Raw genomic sequence first — 18,858 nt, 5'->3', positions numbered from 1 at the left:
GTGATTAATATTTATTTAAAAGAAATATTGAAGTACATATTTTTCTAAATTATGGCTTACTTTGGAAACTTAACTATGGCATAGATCATCTCTGTGGTTGTGACGTTTTCAGCGTTCGTGTGTCTATCTGTGATGCAAATTTCATGTGTAAAGGTTGGGAATGACTAGTTGCAGCAGCAGTAGGGAGGCAGTTATAGCGGTGAATAGGTCATCTGCGGGTGATCTGTGGTAGGTCGTATCAATATGGCGTTAATATGGAGCGTAATAAGTGTTTCATGCTCTATACTCGTGACACCGTTCTTAATGTTTTTATTAGCAATAATATTTCTGGCTTCAATCGGAAAATCCTTAGGAGTTCGAAGATTATATGTGAAAATGTTGCTAAAAATATTTGAGGTAAGCACTAGCAGTTGGTAATCAGGAGATGGATTCAGTAACCCTCATCTGTAATGTGTTAGAATAATTAATATTTAACATTATCTGCTTCTGTATGATGTTGAAGGTTCAGCGGTAACAGAGGAAGAAAATTGAATTTAAGGGGTTAACATGACAATTTCTTGTCGATATTGATTGACATCTTGTGAAAGGTTAAATGTCATTTTCTTGAACGTCCTATGTCCCTTGCTCACTTTATAAGCAGTTGAATGTTGAAAACTGTGTTTTTTCGGACAGTGCCCATACAAGAAACGACGATTAAAGGATTAGAAGATAATTATCTTCTCATTGTTTGTGAAAATGGAGGTTTGTATGGTAGGAGACATTCCCCAAATGTGTTCTCCTCTTAATTTTATGGTGAACCGCAATTTTTATTTGTTAATGTTATTCCGAAATTTTTAACTTTGGTGCATGTTTTAAGGATTTGTGTAGCTACCATCATTGACGTGTTTCGCACACTTGACTTGTGTTGTGAACGATCTGTGGATTGTAAATACATTCTGTTCTGTTCTAATGATTTTGTCCTGCGGCCTGGTGGCGATATGAGGTCTTTACTTCTGGACCAACATTTTATTAGCATCGAATAAAGCACACACTACATCAGATAAGGCTTTCTGTTCCAAGCTGGAGACTTTGTACCTCTTTCACTGTGGCATGCTGACTGCAAGTTACGGGCGTCAAGTACTTGAGTAAACTCCATTCATAGTCCAAAGTCCGCTTATAATATTAACATTATGTAAACCTTTGTTTGGCAGGCGAGGGCATTATGTGGATCGTTTGTTGTTCAGATTCAAAGTAATTACATGCTACGGAATGTCAGGTTAACTGTTGAAATATTACAACACTGTACTGATAGGAGCTGGGTTGCACTAACGCCCTTTGTAGGACAGGATATTGCCTTGGCATTAGTGTTGAAACCTGTTATCTAATGGTTTGGTTTGCGTTGTTTCAAAATGTAGTCTTCAGTGATGAAACGAAACGTCGAAATGCTTAGGTAGAAATAAACAAAAACATGACGGCGTGCGCGTGTTTACGATCTACGTACGTTGCAGATTTCATGTGTATCAACATCAAACCGAAAGATTAAAAAAAAAAAAAAGGTTTTCGTGCAGTTGCAATGTTGTTGTATTACATTCTATAGAAAATTACGCCAACAAAATCTGCGTATTTTCCAAAGGTCTGTTACGACACGTCGGTTCAAGATTCGCTTTAACGTTGTTTGTCTGATTAAGACGGTAAACGTTTTTTACGTAAATACGTCTATGTGGAAGGGTCATTCTGCCAAAAAGTGTAAATATTGACCGACAACAATGGTCAGCTTTTGTATGAACTCCTGCGTGCATTGTTGTTGCCAAAGGAACTAATTGTTGCGTCATCTGTTTACTCCATTGTTGTGTTACATTACTGCCGTCAACAATCCGCTTTTACGTAACGTCAGGACCCTGCGTATGAACGATGCTATCCCTTCAAGAGTCAATTTATCATAAGCAATTGTAAGAATTGTGTTAACGTTTATCGGAGACCGAATATGCAAATATTTTCCTTGGTTTCCCCAGTCCCTCCAATCAAATATCGTAAGTTAGGACACTTCAGATCCCTTCCGACACTGTTCTGAGCTAATTATTGGGAATATCGTTCAATGAACCGAAAATAAATAAACTAGGCAGTTGTGAGTCTTAAAAACATCTGAAATCGTCGTGATGCTGGTCTCGTCTGTACCCTTAACAGTCACCATCATCCGATTGGGTGCGTTACTCACTACAATGGGGAACAAAGGCTTGATATCTCGACGGCATGTCACGACCAATCTGATGAGTGCGAAGTTCTTAAGAACGAATTTAACAGGTTTGCTCTATTGGAACCTTTGCGCCCATACGGACTTATAACCTACAGCATGTAATTAAAATCAGTTTGATTCGTGCTTTTGACGTCCATCGCCGCTGTGTGAGCTGAATAACTCTTAATGGTAACTATATGTACCATCTCCCTCAGTAATCGGACGCTGCATATTGTAGGCCTGTTTATGTGTTTCGTATGATTCTCCCAATAAACAGCGATTATTTCCTTAAACAGCGTTAACCAGTCGATCTTTGTAATGGTGAAGTGTGGTGTTTTCTTCGGGGTACGGACTGAATTCTTAAGTTTCATTTGAAAGAGCTTCGGCTCCAAAGGTTAATTAGCGTTTTAGTCGTATTATTGCCTTAAACAGCGTTAACCAGTTGATATTTTTAATGGTGAAATGTAGTGTTTTCTTCGCGGTACGAGCTCATTTCTTAAATATCATTTGGACGAGCTTTGTGCTTCAAAGGGCAAAAACGCATGGGACTGTTCCGGCTGCAACCGGTTTTGGTGTGAGATAAGACGAAAATTTCATGCAGAAGAGCTGATCTGAATTTTCGCTCCACGGAGGGCAGTGTGTGGATTCTGCCAGCTCAGTGCGTGCTGTTCATGTGACTGATTCGTTTAGTTTTGTCCTGTGATAAATGTACCACGCCATATTGATAAAATCGATAGCGGTCGCTACTTAATAAAAGTGGCGTGACCTGTGACCTGCTGCTCCAGTCTGTCTGTGATGTGATGCGTCATTACGGTGCTCTGTCCAGAACTTTGGTGACCACGCGGCCCCACACTCCAGGAGAATTACGCGATCATCAGTTTCCTGATCACGCCTTTTTACAACCACGTCAGATAATAGGCCTGTAGTATAATTAGAGTAGGCGAGTGCACGTTTTAAAGTTGAAGCTCGTCTAAATAGTATTTAAGAATTCGGCCCGTACCGCGAAGAAAACACTACACTTCACTATTACGAAGATCAACTGGTTAACGCTGTTTAAGGAAATAATCGCTGCTTATTGTTTGAAACATACGAAACACATAAAAACAAAATGTAGTGTTACTGACAGTTAAAGAAGATGGTACCACTCTGCTTTAAATGGTCTAGTAATTATCATTAAAGTTGATTTGTGAAAGTGCGCCTGATTAGCAGCGAAATAATTTAAGTCTTCGGAGTGGAGGGAGTTACGAGCTTTGGGTAAATGGGGGAGGAGCTGTACCCTGGCAACCGAAGTCCAGTGCCCGACCTTACTGCCAAGTGGTCGCGTCGTCGCGTTCATTACGTAACCGTGTGTGATTCTGAAGACGCAGTACCTCACCTGTGATCTGATGTGAAGGTTATCAAGACCACAATGTTCCGCGCAAGGACATCCATGGGGACTGGCGCCTACGAATGCCAGGATGCAGTCTGTCCCGTACCACTGGTTAGCATTCCTTCGTGTTTCGCCCCCCCCCTTCCCCCTCCAGGCAAATCTTTGGACAGGACACGCGCAGTTCATCGTTCAATCATTCTGTTTGTCGACGTTACGTAATCTGTGCGACAGGAAAGGACGAAGAATGAGATTTCAGATTCACTGAAGTTGTCTGCCGTCTGGATTCCTGCGCCATTGCTGTCTGATAGAAGTTTATCGACGTTTCGGAGGTGTTTACTGCCTCCAACTTCTACAAGGCTGCCTTATTTAACAAATTGCGAGGTCAATGTCGCAGGTGAAATTGATTGGCGGACGGACACTGCGCAGTCGAATAGAGACTTTCACCTGGAGTGTGACTACGAATTACGAGATTGGTAGAAAGTTACACGGCGAGGCATTAACTCTGTTGTGGAACTTTCATTTCAGTCCATCCACATGATACTTTGAAATATGCCATGGCCATTTTCCTGATGGCAATTTGTAAAATGCGAAGATGATTATTAAGCCTTCGCCTCGATTGTCACGAGATTACGCGCTGCGAACGTCACACCGAAGTAAAACCTTGAATTGTTACGAGAGGTAGGATAATGTGCTTCGTTGTTGTAACCTCTGTACGGCGTGAGGTGGTCGTACTTGCGACGAACCGTAGGAAAAAGTTAAATTTCGACTTCGAAGCCACCAAATTAAATATGTCATATCCCGAGCTTTATAACTTTCCGCAGAAACCAAACCAAGGTCAAGCTATTTTTGTTACTAGAGCAACGCACAAAGCGTACTTAACACAGACACACTTAAACAAAGTAGAAAGTTTCAGGATGGAATTTCACCATCTGCGTTTTCGTCAGTTGTGGTTTTTCGATCGCCAGGGAAGTCCGTGTGGTCGACTCGAGCGCGAGTAACTGGAACGATCTGTTTCGCCAAGTTCTTCTGCCTCAATTATTATTGCACTAACGGCCCGTAGAAGTTAAACGGGAAAAGATTTCTTTCGTACCTTTTCCTTGCCTTTTTCTTCCACAAACCCTTTCATCGTGGCAAAAACAATGACGCAACAGGCGTTCTGCGTTATGATTTTGTTCTCACGCGAACAAAAGTTGTTCAGAAATGTGCGCATTGTTAGGTTAGGTTGTGAAAAGAAACATTTCGTCTTCTGTCGCAATACTTTGTACGACAATGTGGCGTTCGTGAGTGTTAGCACATGGACACAAAATTCATGCCAAAGTCAGTGGTTTGTATCCAGTCCTGCCCAAGTTTGCTTTTACGAAATTTCCAGTTTCCTATCTGCAGGCCCGAAGCTTGCTTCTTGCCTCAATGCACCGACAGCGGCTAACCTTCAGCGTTGTCCTGTCAGTGACGATGCCTGATTGAATTAACTTGCAGGAAGTGTCTGACTATTAATAAGGTAACTTGAAGTGATTGCTTTCCTACCCATTGTATGAAAGGCCAACTCGCTCATCTTGAAAATTAATCACGACCTCATTGATAATTCAAGCACAGAGTTCGGGAAAAAAGTTTCCTTACCATCGTTCAGTGTGGAACTTTTATTTTCTTGTCCTAATATTATTAAATAGAGAAAGATTAACTTGGTGAGATATGTAGCATGCATTGCAAGGACGAAAATACATACAAAATTTCTGATTACAAACATTCACGGGATCAAACTTCGCTTGGAATAGTTTGGGGGGGTAATATCAGAGTGGATGTGATGGTGCGGATTGGCTTAAACGGACTCGGGACAGAATCTGATGGTAGGGTTGTGTGATCACAGTAACAAACCCTTGAATTCTGTAAAGGCACAGAAATCTTTGGCCAGGTGGGCAACTGGATTGAGTTGGCTTAGGATCAGGTACGTACAGTTGAGGCACTTTGTGCTAGAGGTGTTAAAAATTGTGGTTTATGTACCAGAAACTGTATACTAGGTTATTTAGTTGGAGGCTTAATGCTTTAATCCATCCGATCTGGAAGAAATTATTAAAAGGGTGACATTAATGATCCGTACGGCTTGAGGGTACCTGAAATATGAGTAGCTGTCTTGGGCTTAAGAAATATAATTTCTTGCATCTCCTAAAAAAGAAAGACCTGACAACGAGGCACCTGTTTTCAGTACGGTCGAGAAAACATTGAGATCGCGCAGAAGGACCGACACGCCAGCTGCGAAAACTCTGAAAATGAGGATGAAGATTGCGACAAGGACGGACGGGGGGACTCGAGACGAAATTGCTCTCGTAGTGTCACTAGTGACCGCAGAATTCACAGTGACCACTTGCTTTACAAGGCAGACGGCAAGGTCAAGAACGGTGTCCTGGCGAACAATTCGACAAGTGTGATCAGCAGAGAAGACCTGATCCTGGTGCCTGATCCAGAGCATAACTACTCACATGCAAACAGTAACATGACCTCTGAGGATGACCACACAGCCGCCTCACACGTGAGTAAACTGTACATTCCCATATTTAGGAAGCACAAAGGCACGTGGCTTCAATATTGATAAAACATTGTCGTTTTATGACTTGCAGATTAATTTTGTGTGTCATTACTGCGTTGAGTGAGGGTGCCCATAGAAATTGTTTGACTGCTTCTCGCGTGATATCATTTTCAGCTCCCAGATATTTGTCTGCAAGGCCATAGAACTGGCGTCAGTGCGCTGAATATGTTGGTGACCGATGCATAGTAAAAGAATTTTTATTTGGAAACAGTTGCGTGGAAGATTATTTAAGACAGAATCAACAATTTTGTGTTAATAACAAAGGAGAGGAATTAATGTCTTGACTATAACTTATTCTGCTGTTTCCTCACAGAATTTTCCCAGGCGAAGATCTTTTGAGACGTTGAGAAGTGACTTTGAACTGTCGGATTGCCTCGATTTCGTCAAGGTTGGAGTAGAAGCGATAATTGAAGATCAGGTCACTCTTCGGTTTGAAACTGAAGAACTTAAGGTAGGTACAGAATTGCGCACCGTAACTTTGCGCCATAAAATATATATGAACCATTCAGAAAAATGCTCTCTACTTAACACACCACTGGTGACTTAATGGCGATCAGTAGAAAATCGATTCTGAGCCTCAGTCTAACAAAATGCATTAAATAATTAATGCGCAAGTGATTTAAGATGTGCACGGCTTGAGTAATTATGCCAAACCCTACTTGCCACACTAAAAGTTTATTTGCTACAGCAGAAGACTTAAAATGCTGCATAAAAATCTCTGTTCCAGTCATGGAATCTGCTGACAAGAACAAACCGCCACTACGAATTCATCAGTTGGCGACTGAGCTTCATTTGGATGGTGGGTTTTTTCATGCGGTATTGTTTTCTCTTACCGCTGCGGGTCTTAATCTGCTTTATTGGCGTAAGTATGTTCATCACGGCCACATATGCTAAAGAAAGGCATTGTGCGATTGTGACTAATTGAATTGTTTGTCTCAACCGAGTTCGCTCATGTCCGGTAATAGTACTGATAGTGGTTAGGGGCTGTAGGAGCTGCTCTGAGATGGCTAGTCGCTGGATGTCTCCTGTAGTTATTAGATGTGTTTCTGTGAAAAGCAATACCTTCGGGTTGTGTGTCAGCTCTCCTAAGGGAGGTTTTACCCCTTCCATGTGGATGGTGAGATTGTCTCTCCCTCCTAGGATGACATTGAAAGAAGTTTCGTAACCCCCTCCGACAACAACAGAACATCATTTAGTCAGAAGAAGAAGAAGAAGAAGGTTGAGTGAAGGAGCGACCAGTGAATATGCAAATGAAATATAAATTTTAATGACAGCTTTTCAAAACACATGAAAATCATCATTAATGGAAGTTAATTGGTATATTATAAGACAAACATGCAACATTCTCATTGTCAACATTGTAGGTCCACGATGCGTTAGACTCGGCTACATTTCCGTTGGTCTTCAGATGTCCGTTTTCAACAGGAAACGGACCCGTTTAGAAATCCGTTTTATCGGTTCTCCGTCACTGTCCCGTTCAGTCCATCCGTAGGCTTATTATTGTATTTAATGTAAACTAATCTGTGCTTGTATATAATGAAATGTAAATATTCCAAGTCAACCGCAGTTAAGCTGACTGTCGTGTTCCTGTTTCTGGAGCCCACCCCACAGTCCTAAGCTCTAGAGGTCACCATATTTCTGTCACAGACTGTATGGATTGTCATGGCTATGTTGCTTGTCGGTCTGGTTCCTGAAGGGCATTTCAAACACTGGCTCCACAGGCGAGCGTACCTCATAACATTTCGAATTTTGGCACGGTCGCTATCGGCCATCATCACCGTGCACGATAAGCAGTACGTGCCTTCAGGCGGGGTGTGTGTCGCGAACCACACGTCGCCTATCGACATTATAATGCTGTCCACAGAGAACTGCTACTCCCTGGTGAGTGCAACTGACGCATTGCTAGGGGCTGATGTTGCAGAGTCTCCTTGGCTAATGCATTTTCTTTTGGAAACGGTGACTTGCCTTTGTGTGTGTGGTGTCCGTTCATGTTACGTAACCAGTGTTTGGAAGAAGGGAGCAGGTGAACATTATTAACAGTAACTTGGTGGATGTTCTCTTTATAGCAGAGTTCCTTTTTCAGACCAACATCGTGGGAGCGTAAAAGCGACAAGAGGTTGAAGTAATTTCCTTTTGTAACTTTCAAAATGTCCATTTTAATTTCCGTGTTGTCATTATTAATGGGGAATTTATTCATTTGACGTATCCCCGTTGTAATGTTAGTGAATTTATATTTTTTTTTGCTGGGAACAAACAGTTGCAGTGTTCTGATTCCTCCATTACTAAAATCAAACCTGTAAATCGGACGTTTTTCGCCAGTCGCAGCGACACGTAACTGATAAAGATGCACTTTTTAAATTTTTTAATTCGGTTTGTGAATATGACTGGGACGTAGGCATAAAACACAGATGGTTTTTGACCAGTGTAATTGCAGCGTATTTAACTGTTATCATTTGTTCTACTGGTGGTGCCAGTTGTACTTGTGCCACGCGGTAGCTCCGATTCTCTGGCGGCAGCTTGGGTTATTGTTTAATTGCTTACAGGTGATGTGGCTCACAATTTGTACTGGGATTGTTGGCTATGTTCCTGAGGGCAAGTTCAAACGCTGGCTTAATTACCATGTATCAATCATGTGTTTTGGCGTCTTGTCCAGTGCCCTATCTGCTGTTATCACGTACCATAATCCAGAGAACCGGCCTAAATGTGGCATCTGTGTAGCGAACCATACGTCACCCATAGATGTCCTTGTGCTTGCGTGTGACAACTGCTATGCTCTGGTAGGTTGTGGGGTAGAAAATGTGTCATGTGTTCTACAGATATCCCCGCTTTAGTGCAAAACACTGGCTTAGCACACTTAACATTTTATGACAAATACCACACCAAAATTTTTAAAAAAAAAAATAATTTTTGTGTCGACTTTTCTTCTGGGATGTTGTGCTGTGTAGTCTCACAGAAACTGGCTGACTTATCAGAGGTGCTTACTGCCTCCATTATCAAGGTGAACGCCTCTGAAAGTTTCGTCAATGTTTGCGATACTACACGTTGAAAAATTCCAGAAGACTGTCGTCTTCATACTGTCGCCGCGAGAACCTGAAATCTCACTTAAGTTTCAAAACTGCATGAAGTGAAGAGAGTTTGGAAGCGCTGCGAGATGAGAAAAGCGATAGGCGGGGTGAAGCCTCATGCTCGTTACGCATCACCAACTGGAAATTGCTTATACGTTCGTGTGGATTAAATAGAAGGCTTTAACACTAAACACGGGATGTCTGTATTGTTTGAGATACTTCAGTGCGTACAAGTTGTGTGTTTGAGTTTTGTGTTTTAAATCTTGTGTAGATTAGTGTTGAATATTCTCGTCTACTTAAAAATATGCTTATGTATTTCTGAATATTTCTGGTATTGATGTAGTAACTACTGTGTGTCTCTAACGTTTTGTGGATGCTTTCGGATTTAAAATGATTTATAAATGTGTTATTCTTCGGGTGGATTTATATTTGTAGTAGCTTTGAAGCATTGATAATATATGTTGCTATTATTCACTTTAATTCCTGCCACTAATTCATTTTTAGGTTTGTAGTTTTTTTGTATTATTTTCAGCACTTTAACAATCCTGACACGTTTGCCTCCAATGTCCATACCTCCAAAATTCTGATTTATCTTCAGGTAAAAGTAGATGGATTTTGAGAAATTGATCTGTCGTTACAGATTTAATATTTCCTATAAGAGTTGTATGACTGGAATTTGCGTTCTGTTGTAAGATATATTGATCGAAAAATGGATGGTGTGCGATTGTTATTCTTCAGATTGGCCAGCGGCATGGTGGGTTTCTTGGTGTCCTGCAGAGGGCACTGGCAAGAGCATCCCCACACATCTGGTTTGAAAGGTCTGAAGTTAAAGACCGGGAGGCAGTAGCAAAGAAACTGCGACAACACGTGTCTGACCCGAGAAACCCGCCGATTCTGATCTTTCCTGAAGGCACTTGTATCAACAACACGTCTGTAATGCAGTTCAAGAAAGGCAGCTTTGAAGTGGGGAGTGTTATTTATCCAGTGGCAATCAAGGTTGGCGGTAGTGGTTATGACATTTTTGTTAAGGGCACCGAGTGATTGTCAGTTTGAATATTGATAAAATATGGTAATGGGGCCTACACTCCAAAAGTACTGGGCATATTTTCATTCATATTGATCCAATGAAACCTGAACTTTTATTATAACATTTCTTAAAAATTACTCATGCAACAAATTATATGCCAGGGCCAAAAAACTGCTCCTACTCTCCTAAAACAAAAAAGTAGTTGATTTTAGGTTATTAAGAGTGAAGGTCTGAGATGACAAATGATGAAGCAAGCAGAAATATTTCATACAGAATGTTTGGTTTCTAGCCATCGCGAGATGTCAAGGGACATTCTTAGGGAATGCATAAGAAACATGTCCGTGTTTTTATTCGCAGTATGACCCTAAGTTCGGCGACGCCTTCTGGAACAGCAGTCGATACTCTATGATGCAGTACCTATATCTGATGATGACAAGCTGGGCCATCGTTTGCGACGTCTGGTACTTGCCACCGATGTACCAGCAGGAAGGAGAGACCGCAATTGACTTTGCCAACCGAGTTAAAAGTGTGATAGCTCGCCAGGGAGGCCTCGTGGACCTCATGTGGTAAGATGATAACCTCACACTCTCACCTCGTCACTGTCATCAGCTGTATCACAACTCGCCTTTATCGTTACTGTCGTCCCACCCAAAAATGTCCATCGTCATCATCCTACTACTTCCATCACCTTCACTCCATCTCACTACTTCATCTACATCATAATCTCTATTTCACTCCAAAATTCTTATCTATCATCATGTTTCTTCAGTCATATTTGTCATCACCATCTGATCATCTTCAGTCAGTTACTGTTTATTTAAGTAGAGCTTGTGATGGGGCTAGAATGATGAAAGGTGATATGGGGGTTGTAACGATGATTTGAGCATTACAGGATTGGATGATTTACAATGGAGACAGCACAAGAAATGAAAAATGTGACTGTAGTGCTGGAATGATTATGTTGATGATGATCAACTATATTGGTGTTGTAAATGAAAATAGGGCAAACTTTTCAAACACCTTTTGGGTTTGTGGTTTTCAGGGACGGGCAGTTAAAACGCATGAAGGCAAAACCGGAATGGAAGGAAAAGCAACAAGAAGAATTCAGCAAACGGCTTAAAGTAGACGCAAGGAAGCAAGAGTGAAGGAGGAAAGAAGTATCGAACTGTCCTTTTGTGACCCTCGTTTCCTCCTAGTCATTCCGATGAAATTGGTTTTGGTTTGTTGCGACAAACTTTGCGAGGCCTGTAACTCGCCTGCAGAATAATAATTACTTTTAAGGAAATCATGGCCACTGTGGGGTACATCACAAAGGATTAGGCATTAGTATTACCCCAAGAAAGGAAAAATGTGTGTGTACATATTAAAAAAAAGGTTGGTTTATAGTTTTGGTATTGAACTTTTGCACAAGTGAGTTAAGTAAGAAGAAGCCCTTTTTGACATTTCTGTTGGAAATATTATTGTACGTTGCGTTTAAAAAGAATTTGGGAATTAGTAATACAGAGTCCGTGCAATTCATTAGTTTACATGAAAACTCCATTCTAAGTCTCATCAGAGCATAAAATACGATTTGCTTCATTACGTTAATATACATCTAGTGTACTATCCTTACGGGGCAACGCACCTGTCGTGTCGCCAGGAGATGCCACGTTGCATTAGTGCGTAAAACGAACATACCAAAGACCGCTGGAATTTTAATGGGAGGTGGGCGTTTCACATAAAGTAACTAATTTTTCTGAACTGCCATTTATTTCCTATCACATTTTGTGAGATGGGGTATGAACATCGAATCCATGACAGGAAGAACACAAACATTCCAAAACTCCTCTACACAGTAGAACTGAAATGCATCACGGAGTATGTGTGTTGGTATGCCTGAATGTGTGTTAGAATGCAGTTTGAATCGTCTTGTGTGTGAAATAATGTCAATACTCTGTGATATAAAGTGTGTGGTTAAGTAGTACAAGCCTCCACTGAATGTAGAAAACAGACGACCCATTGGCTTATTCTTTTGAATAACTACTATAATTTAATTTATAGTACTTAAGAGGAAACATAAATCGTTTTTAGTTTAAAAAGACATATGTCTTCTTATGGAAGTCAGGCACAGCATGTCGAATGTTTCTTCGTATGACCAAAAATAACCGAGAATCCTGGATGCGTCTGTGTAAGCCAGTGGGTTCACGATAGGATAGTGCCGCAGCATAACTGAAACGCGACAGATCTGCTGTTTACTGTTTATAAGTCTTTTTATTTATTGCCTTATTCATACTGGTAAAATTTAGGGAACTAAAACTGTACAATTTTGAATGTGCGCGCACGCACGTGTGTGTACCGAGGACGAAACCTCACAGGAAATAATGAAGACTCCGGGTTTCATAATGCAAATTACACATATTTAAATTATTAAATATGGTAGCTAAACACTATCAGTTATTTGTACACGTTAAAATATATTTGGAAATGTGTTTCTCGCACTAAGTGTATATTTAGGTAGGCCTCGTCTACGTGTAATATAGTGTTGTGTGAATACTTAATGTAATATGTCCTTATTGTTATGGCCCAGTTTTGATGTGCCTTTGTTGTGAATTATGAACATAAATGATATTAAAATTGAAAGTGAAATATACAGATGGTTGTGAAGTTGTCTACTGTAATGGGGCTATGGAAATAAGGCCATTCGTCAGCATTTGGTAGGATATTACAGCAACCTATTTTACATAAACAGAAAGAAAGTGACACGTAAATTTTGTTAGTCGAGTTCAGTCAGTTTAAAAATTCTGATATAATCGCGTTTGAGGTCTTTGCAAATACTCCAAATGTTGCCTGCTCCATAATATCTGAAGACTGAATTAATATGCATAATTGTCGTGATAAAGATGTATCTCCTTTCTACCTTTATAATCGCAGTGATAATAAAAGGCTCCCGGTAAATCGCTGGGCTACGATTTTTATTTTCATACTACTTCCACATCTGGATGAATACTGTGAAAAACGCCTGATGGCGTTTCTCCACAGAATCATAATTTTGCTTCAACACAACTTAATATTTTTTATGACAAAGAAGATCAGAGAGAGATCTAACTTAATTTGTTCATACAAGGAAAAAGAACCAAATGTTTGTATGTAGCAAATTGCAGTCTGTTAGGCCATTGGGTTAATAATTTTATTTTTCATTACGTGGTGACCCATTTTTCTGCTGAACAAATAACGTGTAATGATTAAAAATGCTGTGTTGACTGTTACAACTAGAAGGAAGTCACTTTTGTAATATAGTGTACTGCAAAAAAAAATCCTTGTTCAAAAATATACTGCAAAAACAGTGTCTTGGAACTTTAAGCTTCATACAAAGTACAGTGAAACCCTAATTTATTACATATCTACTCCATTTAAGGTTTTGTTCCAGTGTCCAAAGAAACATCAGATTTCTTAGTATGTAATCACAGAATTCTGAAAACTCTTATCATCGCACTTGTTGAAGTTCCATAATAAATTAAGGCAGAAGAAACTGCACACAAAACCTTACTTTAGTGCATAGAAAATTAATTGGTGCACTTTGACTCCTGGAACAAATGAGTCTGTCCTGCTGGAGGTGGGAGGCAGAACGACAGGTTAGTCAATGAAACTTATTAAAAAGTAATCTTTTGTCACTATATTATTTGGGTAATTAAATCAAGCAGGATGCATGGGGAAGACAGAAAAATATTAAAACGGATCTCGGAGAAACACGGACTGAACTGCCTCGGGGTAGGGTCGGATGGGCTCACATGAACCTTGGGTTTCCATAAAATTGTGCATTCTTGAGTGCAGTAAGCAGCAATATTTATATAAATCTCTGCCAAAAAGATCAAAGTGCATTTACAGGAATATATCATAATATACATCAGAATCCTGATGATGGTGACGGATGGTCCCTGAAACGTCGGTTTTGCCTTTTAACCATTTGAAACGGCTGATCGCACAAGAAGATTTTATTGAGTTACATCACTGCGAAAGCTTCAAATCTAAACGTCAACTTCTAGGAAGAATCGAGGAAAATGAAGTGATAAAAAATAAACGGTGTACATATTGGTAACACTGCCTGTCACTTTCAAGAAGCTACTACATAAACCAGTTGCCAGACTGGTTTAATAAGGAAGTACTGCAGTTCGTTAAAGGAGTAACAGGATCGGATGAAGCTAGAAGTGTGGGGACACAGAGCGATGAAGGCGTTTCCAAACAACAAAATGAATCTCTCAACACATTTCAGGCATCAAATGTTTAATGGAAATGTAACAATATATACATCATTACTTAAACTCCACTTGAAGCCGGATGAATCCATTCTAATAAGGGAATACCAGCCTCTGTACGGTGTGATGCCCCTCGCATATTATTCACGGCAAATGGAATCCCATTTTGAGGGTGATCCGACTCTTCCGCGGTATCCTCCACACTTGCCCAGAGAAACTGAAGATACAAAGTTGAAAGTACATTAGTTTCCTTATAGCCACTCTCCCGTCAACAACTTACAAGTGAGCCAATGCATTACGTACGAGTACATGCCCCACGTCCAAAAAACAGACATGGTCTTGCCTTCGTAGTTTAAACAACGCTGCGAGTAGCAGCTCAACGCTTCACTTCACACAGTTGCTGGCGCGCACTCTGCGCCGATGTAACGGAAGTGTTCTTCCAGAGCAGCTATGATATCTGGGGCAGAAGTGCCCTCCAACTTGGCCTGTCTTAACAGAACGTCACTGTTGCCAGACTGCCAGAGAAATGAATATGCCCTAGAAAAATACATTCATACAAACATACAGAGAAAAGTTAAGTTAACAAGGAAATAAGTTACAACAAATTCAATCATTCGATTCAGACACCGCATTCCTATCTTCCGAAAGCATTTAATGGGAGAAATTGAGGATTGTGGGAACCACAGCTGCTGTTAACACTCACCAAAGCCAAAGTTGTCTGTTCCTTAACTTTAAAATAATAATAATAATAAAGTAAGGCCTCGTAATATCACACACAAAATACGTTATGGAAATGTCACTAAAAGATTAAAGATTGCAATGACAATCTGGCAGCTTGAAAACTGGTTTCATATGTCGTTACAGCCCTGCCTCAGTACAGGCATATTCCAGTAGTCAACGACTATAATTTTTTACACTTACGCATCAAACAGAAATTGATAAGTAGGATCTGAGGTTCTCAAAAACGACCCATGACATGTGACCCCAGAGACCAAATAATGTTCAGCTCCAAATTCATTACATCCCAGAATGTGAAGGCTTGCTAGTGGTCCTCACTTCTTATACAGTACTACTTGCCTGTACAGCGAGTAATGATCCATTTCCGACTGCTTGAGTAATCTTTTCAACATGTTCATATCCTTGATAGTCTGAAATAGAAATAAAATTGTTCCATTGGTTTGGAAGAACCTCTGAACAATATAAAAAAACCTGTTACAAACGAGCAAAAAACAGAACTCTCCATTACAAAGACCAACTGGTTAACGCTGTTTATTGTGGGAATCATACAAAACTCATAAATACACATTCTGGGCAAAACGCAGAGCTACCTTAAGTTTGAAAGCCTCAAGAACCCTTCGCAACCTCCAGGGCTCGGAGTTGTGGCCAAGGTCTAACAAATGGCGAGTCCATTCAGAGCAATAGGCATTGCACTCCACATCTTCCACAACGTATGTCTGCCTGTCCGTCTTCTGCAAGGTTGTCACCTCTCCTGTCGGCGACTGTGCCGCTGGCAGGCACTCGGACATGGCGCACGCTTCCAGGAAGCGCTCCGTATCATCCACCAGCATCTGGTCCACCCCCACGCCACCTACTATGTGACCGCTGCGCTGAGCCTGCAAAATAACACCTGCGCCTGCTTTGAATTCGTGAAGGTGGCGTTCCCAATCTCAAATCTAGGCAAATGCCAGGGCAGTACATTAAATTAGGTCAAGGCTGCTTCCTTCTACATCTAATCCAATTCATTATTCATTAATGATTCTGTAATTCACTGCTACGAAACTTAATCTTACCAGCTGTAGTAAAGAGGAGATATTTGAGCCCAATGCTCGCAGCACTCGACCAACGTACTGCACGCAGATGCTGTACCACGTCATCAGCCTAGCAGACGCAGACACTGGGAGCGGCTTTTCCTAAAATCAAGACCTACTCTTACTCGTCTGTAACGCTAAATAAACTTTAGATATACCTCCAAGAATTTTTAACCTTTGCACTTGATGGAGGTGAATCGTCAGCTTCACGCCTTGGCCACCTTACCCTCGGGGTAAGAACTCCCAGTGGCCACTGGACAAAAGGTTGGGTGGGCCCCACAACCAGTCTGGATATAATGGCAGAAGAGAAAAGTCTGTGCCCTCGCTACAAATTGTACTCCGGTCACCTGACACTCAGCCAGTTACTTACTTACCGAGCTACTTCAGATTCTAACAAGACGTCGAAACAGACAAAACAAATGATTGCATATTATGAGATGTGAGGTCTGTTCTGCAGAACTGCAATTTGGAAAGTTTACGTACAATATTATTAACACCCACGACGATGCCGTGATAGTGCCACGAGAGACGCAAAGAAAGTGTTGGATGTGCAATTTTCACTTAATAAATGGCATGGCTCACAACCTTAACACATGGAATGTGAGCTGCCAACATTTCACAGAACTGTGTCAACTCTGGCCGGAAAACCTCCAAGTTTGTTTCAGTCGATGCCAGCAAGCAAATCATCGCTTGCAAAGTCGTAGAATGTTGGCATGGCAAAAGAATGTAGTAGCAAATGGCTGGGGAAGGCGCGATGGCATTTTCCGAAAGACTGAAAAAAACAAATCGCAAGCATTAATCTTTTAAACCCTGTCCTATAATTGTATATCAGAGAGTAAATAGCATTATTCTACAGTAAGAAGTGAAAAGAAAAGATTTTATGCGTACACAGGATATAAATTTCCTTCAATATCACAACATAACAATAAACAGAATCAAAATCTTAATAACGATGACAATTAAAATCAATTCACTACCTAAAATCCATTCCAGAGAAATTTCCAGTCCCTGTATAAATTGCTCCTTTATGAAGGCGGCGAACAAGGAACAGTCGCAGCTTATGTTCTTGATCTGGCATCAGTGGTGATGTTAGAAGGTCAAATCTATTAATATATAGAATGATAAAAGTTGATTCAGAAATGAAGTAGTGAATAAAAGATAAACTCAAAAAGATTATAAATGAAGAATGAAGTAGCCAACCGCTGATGGTACAAAATTAAACTTGCAGAGAAGGTGGAATATTTACATGATCAGTACCAACAGATTACACGCACAGGCGTAGTTCATTACCAAATTGTATTCCAGTGGATTCTGTAAATTTCATATCAATCAACAATTTGAAAGCAAGTTCACTTTATGCATGTATTTCTTGCCATATTTATGATATCTCTCATGTTAGAGTCCATTCCATTGTTTACAAAAGAAATGCAAAATTTGGTGTCATATACACCACACTTTAGCAAAATTTCTATCTTACCCAAGAGTATCATCGATGCTGTGCTGATTTACATCTTCACTGTTGCCATTCACCTCTTTGGCCACACGAACCAACCTTAAATAAAAGAATTAAAGAAATCAGGAACCAAACACGACAAAAAATACGAGTACGATTTAAAATATTTTTATTGACAATAAAGTTAAGAACACTAGCCTACAGTTTTTAATACCACGGCTTACTGAAGAAGGGTGGTATTATGGATTAAACTGTAGAACGCCAGTGGATTAATACGGATTTGCCGGTCGTTGTATTGTGAAAGAATTTGTAATGATGTTAATAGAATTCTATAATAGACAGATTACATTCTAACCTTTGAATGCCTAGGTATTAAGAGGGATTTAAAAGCCTGATACTTTGAAGGGCTTCTCACGCCAAAGACCTGGTAGTTACAGCGGTGAGGAGTAGTACTTGACAATTATAATAACGATTATAATTATAAATCTCATTTTTTTACCTTTCAGAATCAAATAAATAAACAGCATACGACACTTGTGGTGGAACGTTGCATTTGTCCGAAGCATCTTGAACTTGAGGAGTGCCAGCCATAACGATTTTACACAAGATTTTAAGGCTAACACAGAAAATTTAGGTTAGCAATAAACCACAAAATTAATTTCACGACATACACTCACGACCAGTGCCACAAACACCGACGCTACCGGAAATAAACGACACATCCGATGCGGATAACCAACATAATACAAAATATTAACCACAGATTATATACATTACAATCAAAAATTATACCACATGTCAGGCAAGAACCAGCCGTTTACATCTGGGCCTTGTCCATTAGCGGGTGAAAGCAGTTGATACCCTCACTGTTCTGCTATGAGAATAAGAAAGCTAAGGCATGTCTTAGGCCCATGAACCATCATTCATGGACACTCCTGCTTTGTATTCGGTAAGTCCGAGGTTCAAATCTCGGTCTGGAAACAGGAAATCCTGAGGTTTGTGGTTGCTTTCCCAGTCCCTCCTGGCAGGTTGGGATGTAGGATTTCGGATAGTACCTTAAATTCTGCCACAATTGTTTCCTTTCAGATCCTTTTCAATTCATGATCATCGG

At 40.4% G+C, this 18,858-nt stretch overlaps 2 protein-coding genes across 5 annotated transcripts; one reads left to right on the top strand and one right to left on the bottom strand.

Annotated features, from left to right (window-relative positions):
• Window positions 1–171: 171 nt before the first annotated feature.
• On the top strand, window positions 172–13,188 carry Gpat4 (Glycerol-3-phosphate acyltransferase 4). Of its 2 annotated transcripts, XM_022076060.2 has the most exons (9): window positions 172–396; window positions 5,782–6,105; window positions 6,476–6,613; window positions 6,890–7,024; window positions 7,810–8,043; window positions 8,706–8,939; window positions 9,966–10,223; window positions 10,612–10,820; window positions 11,297–13,188. In XM_022076060.2, the coding sequence occupies exons 1-9, from the start codon at window positions 244–246 to the stop codon at window positions 11,397–11,399; spliced, it is 1,788 nt and encodes a 595-aa protein (XP_021931752.2). In that variant the 5' UTR covers window positions 172–243; the 3' UTR covers window positions 11,400–13,188. The 2 variants fall into 2 exon arrangements, with proteins under 2 accessions (XP_021931752.2, XP_021931755.2); XM_022076063.2 differs by lacking the exon at window positions 8,706–8,939.
• Window positions 13,189–14,497: 1,309 nt separating this feature from the next.
• LOC110835633 (protein Njmu-R1) lies at window positions 14,498–18,676 on the bottom strand. 3 transcript variants are annotated; one of them, XR_002544962.2, is made up of 9 exons: window positions 18,247–18,675; window positions 17,772–17,846; window positions 17,272–17,397; window positions 16,880–17,066; window positions 16,277–16,396; window positions 15,815–16,099; window positions 15,564–15,634; window positions 14,790–15,023; window positions 14,498–14,703 (listed from the first exon to the last, which is right to left on the bottom strand). XR_002544962.2 is itself a non-coding variant. In XM_022076052.2 (9 exons), the coding sequence occupies exons 1-8, from the start codon at window positions 18,336–18,338 to the stop codon at window positions 14,876–14,878; spliced, it is 1,104 nt and encodes a 367-aa protein (XP_021931744.2). In that variant the 5' UTR covers window positions 18,339–18,676; the 3' UTR covers window positions 14,498–14,703; window positions 14,830–14,875. The 3 variants fall into 3 exon arrangements, 2 of the variants coding, with proteins under 2 accessions (XP_021931744.2, XP_021931743.2); XM_022076052.2 differs by having other exon boundaries at window positions 14,830–15,023; window positions 18,247–18,676; XM_022076051.2 differs by having other exon boundaries at window positions 14,498–15,023; window positions 18,247–18,676.
• Window positions 18,677–18,858: the final 182 nt, after the last annotated feature.

This window comes from Zootermopsis nevadensis, unplaced genomic scaffold, assembly GCF_977971745.1.
Source record: "Zootermopsis nevadensis isolate Lab colony 2312 unplaced genomic scaffold, Znev_1.0 Znev_ptg000002l, whole genome shotgun sequence".
NCBI lineage: Eukaryota > Metazoa > Arthropoda > Insecta > Blattodea > Termopsidae > Zootermopsis > Zootermopsis nevadensis.
Note: the sequence above shows the minus strand (reverse complement) of the source record. Positions and strands in the feature narration are given on the sequence as shown.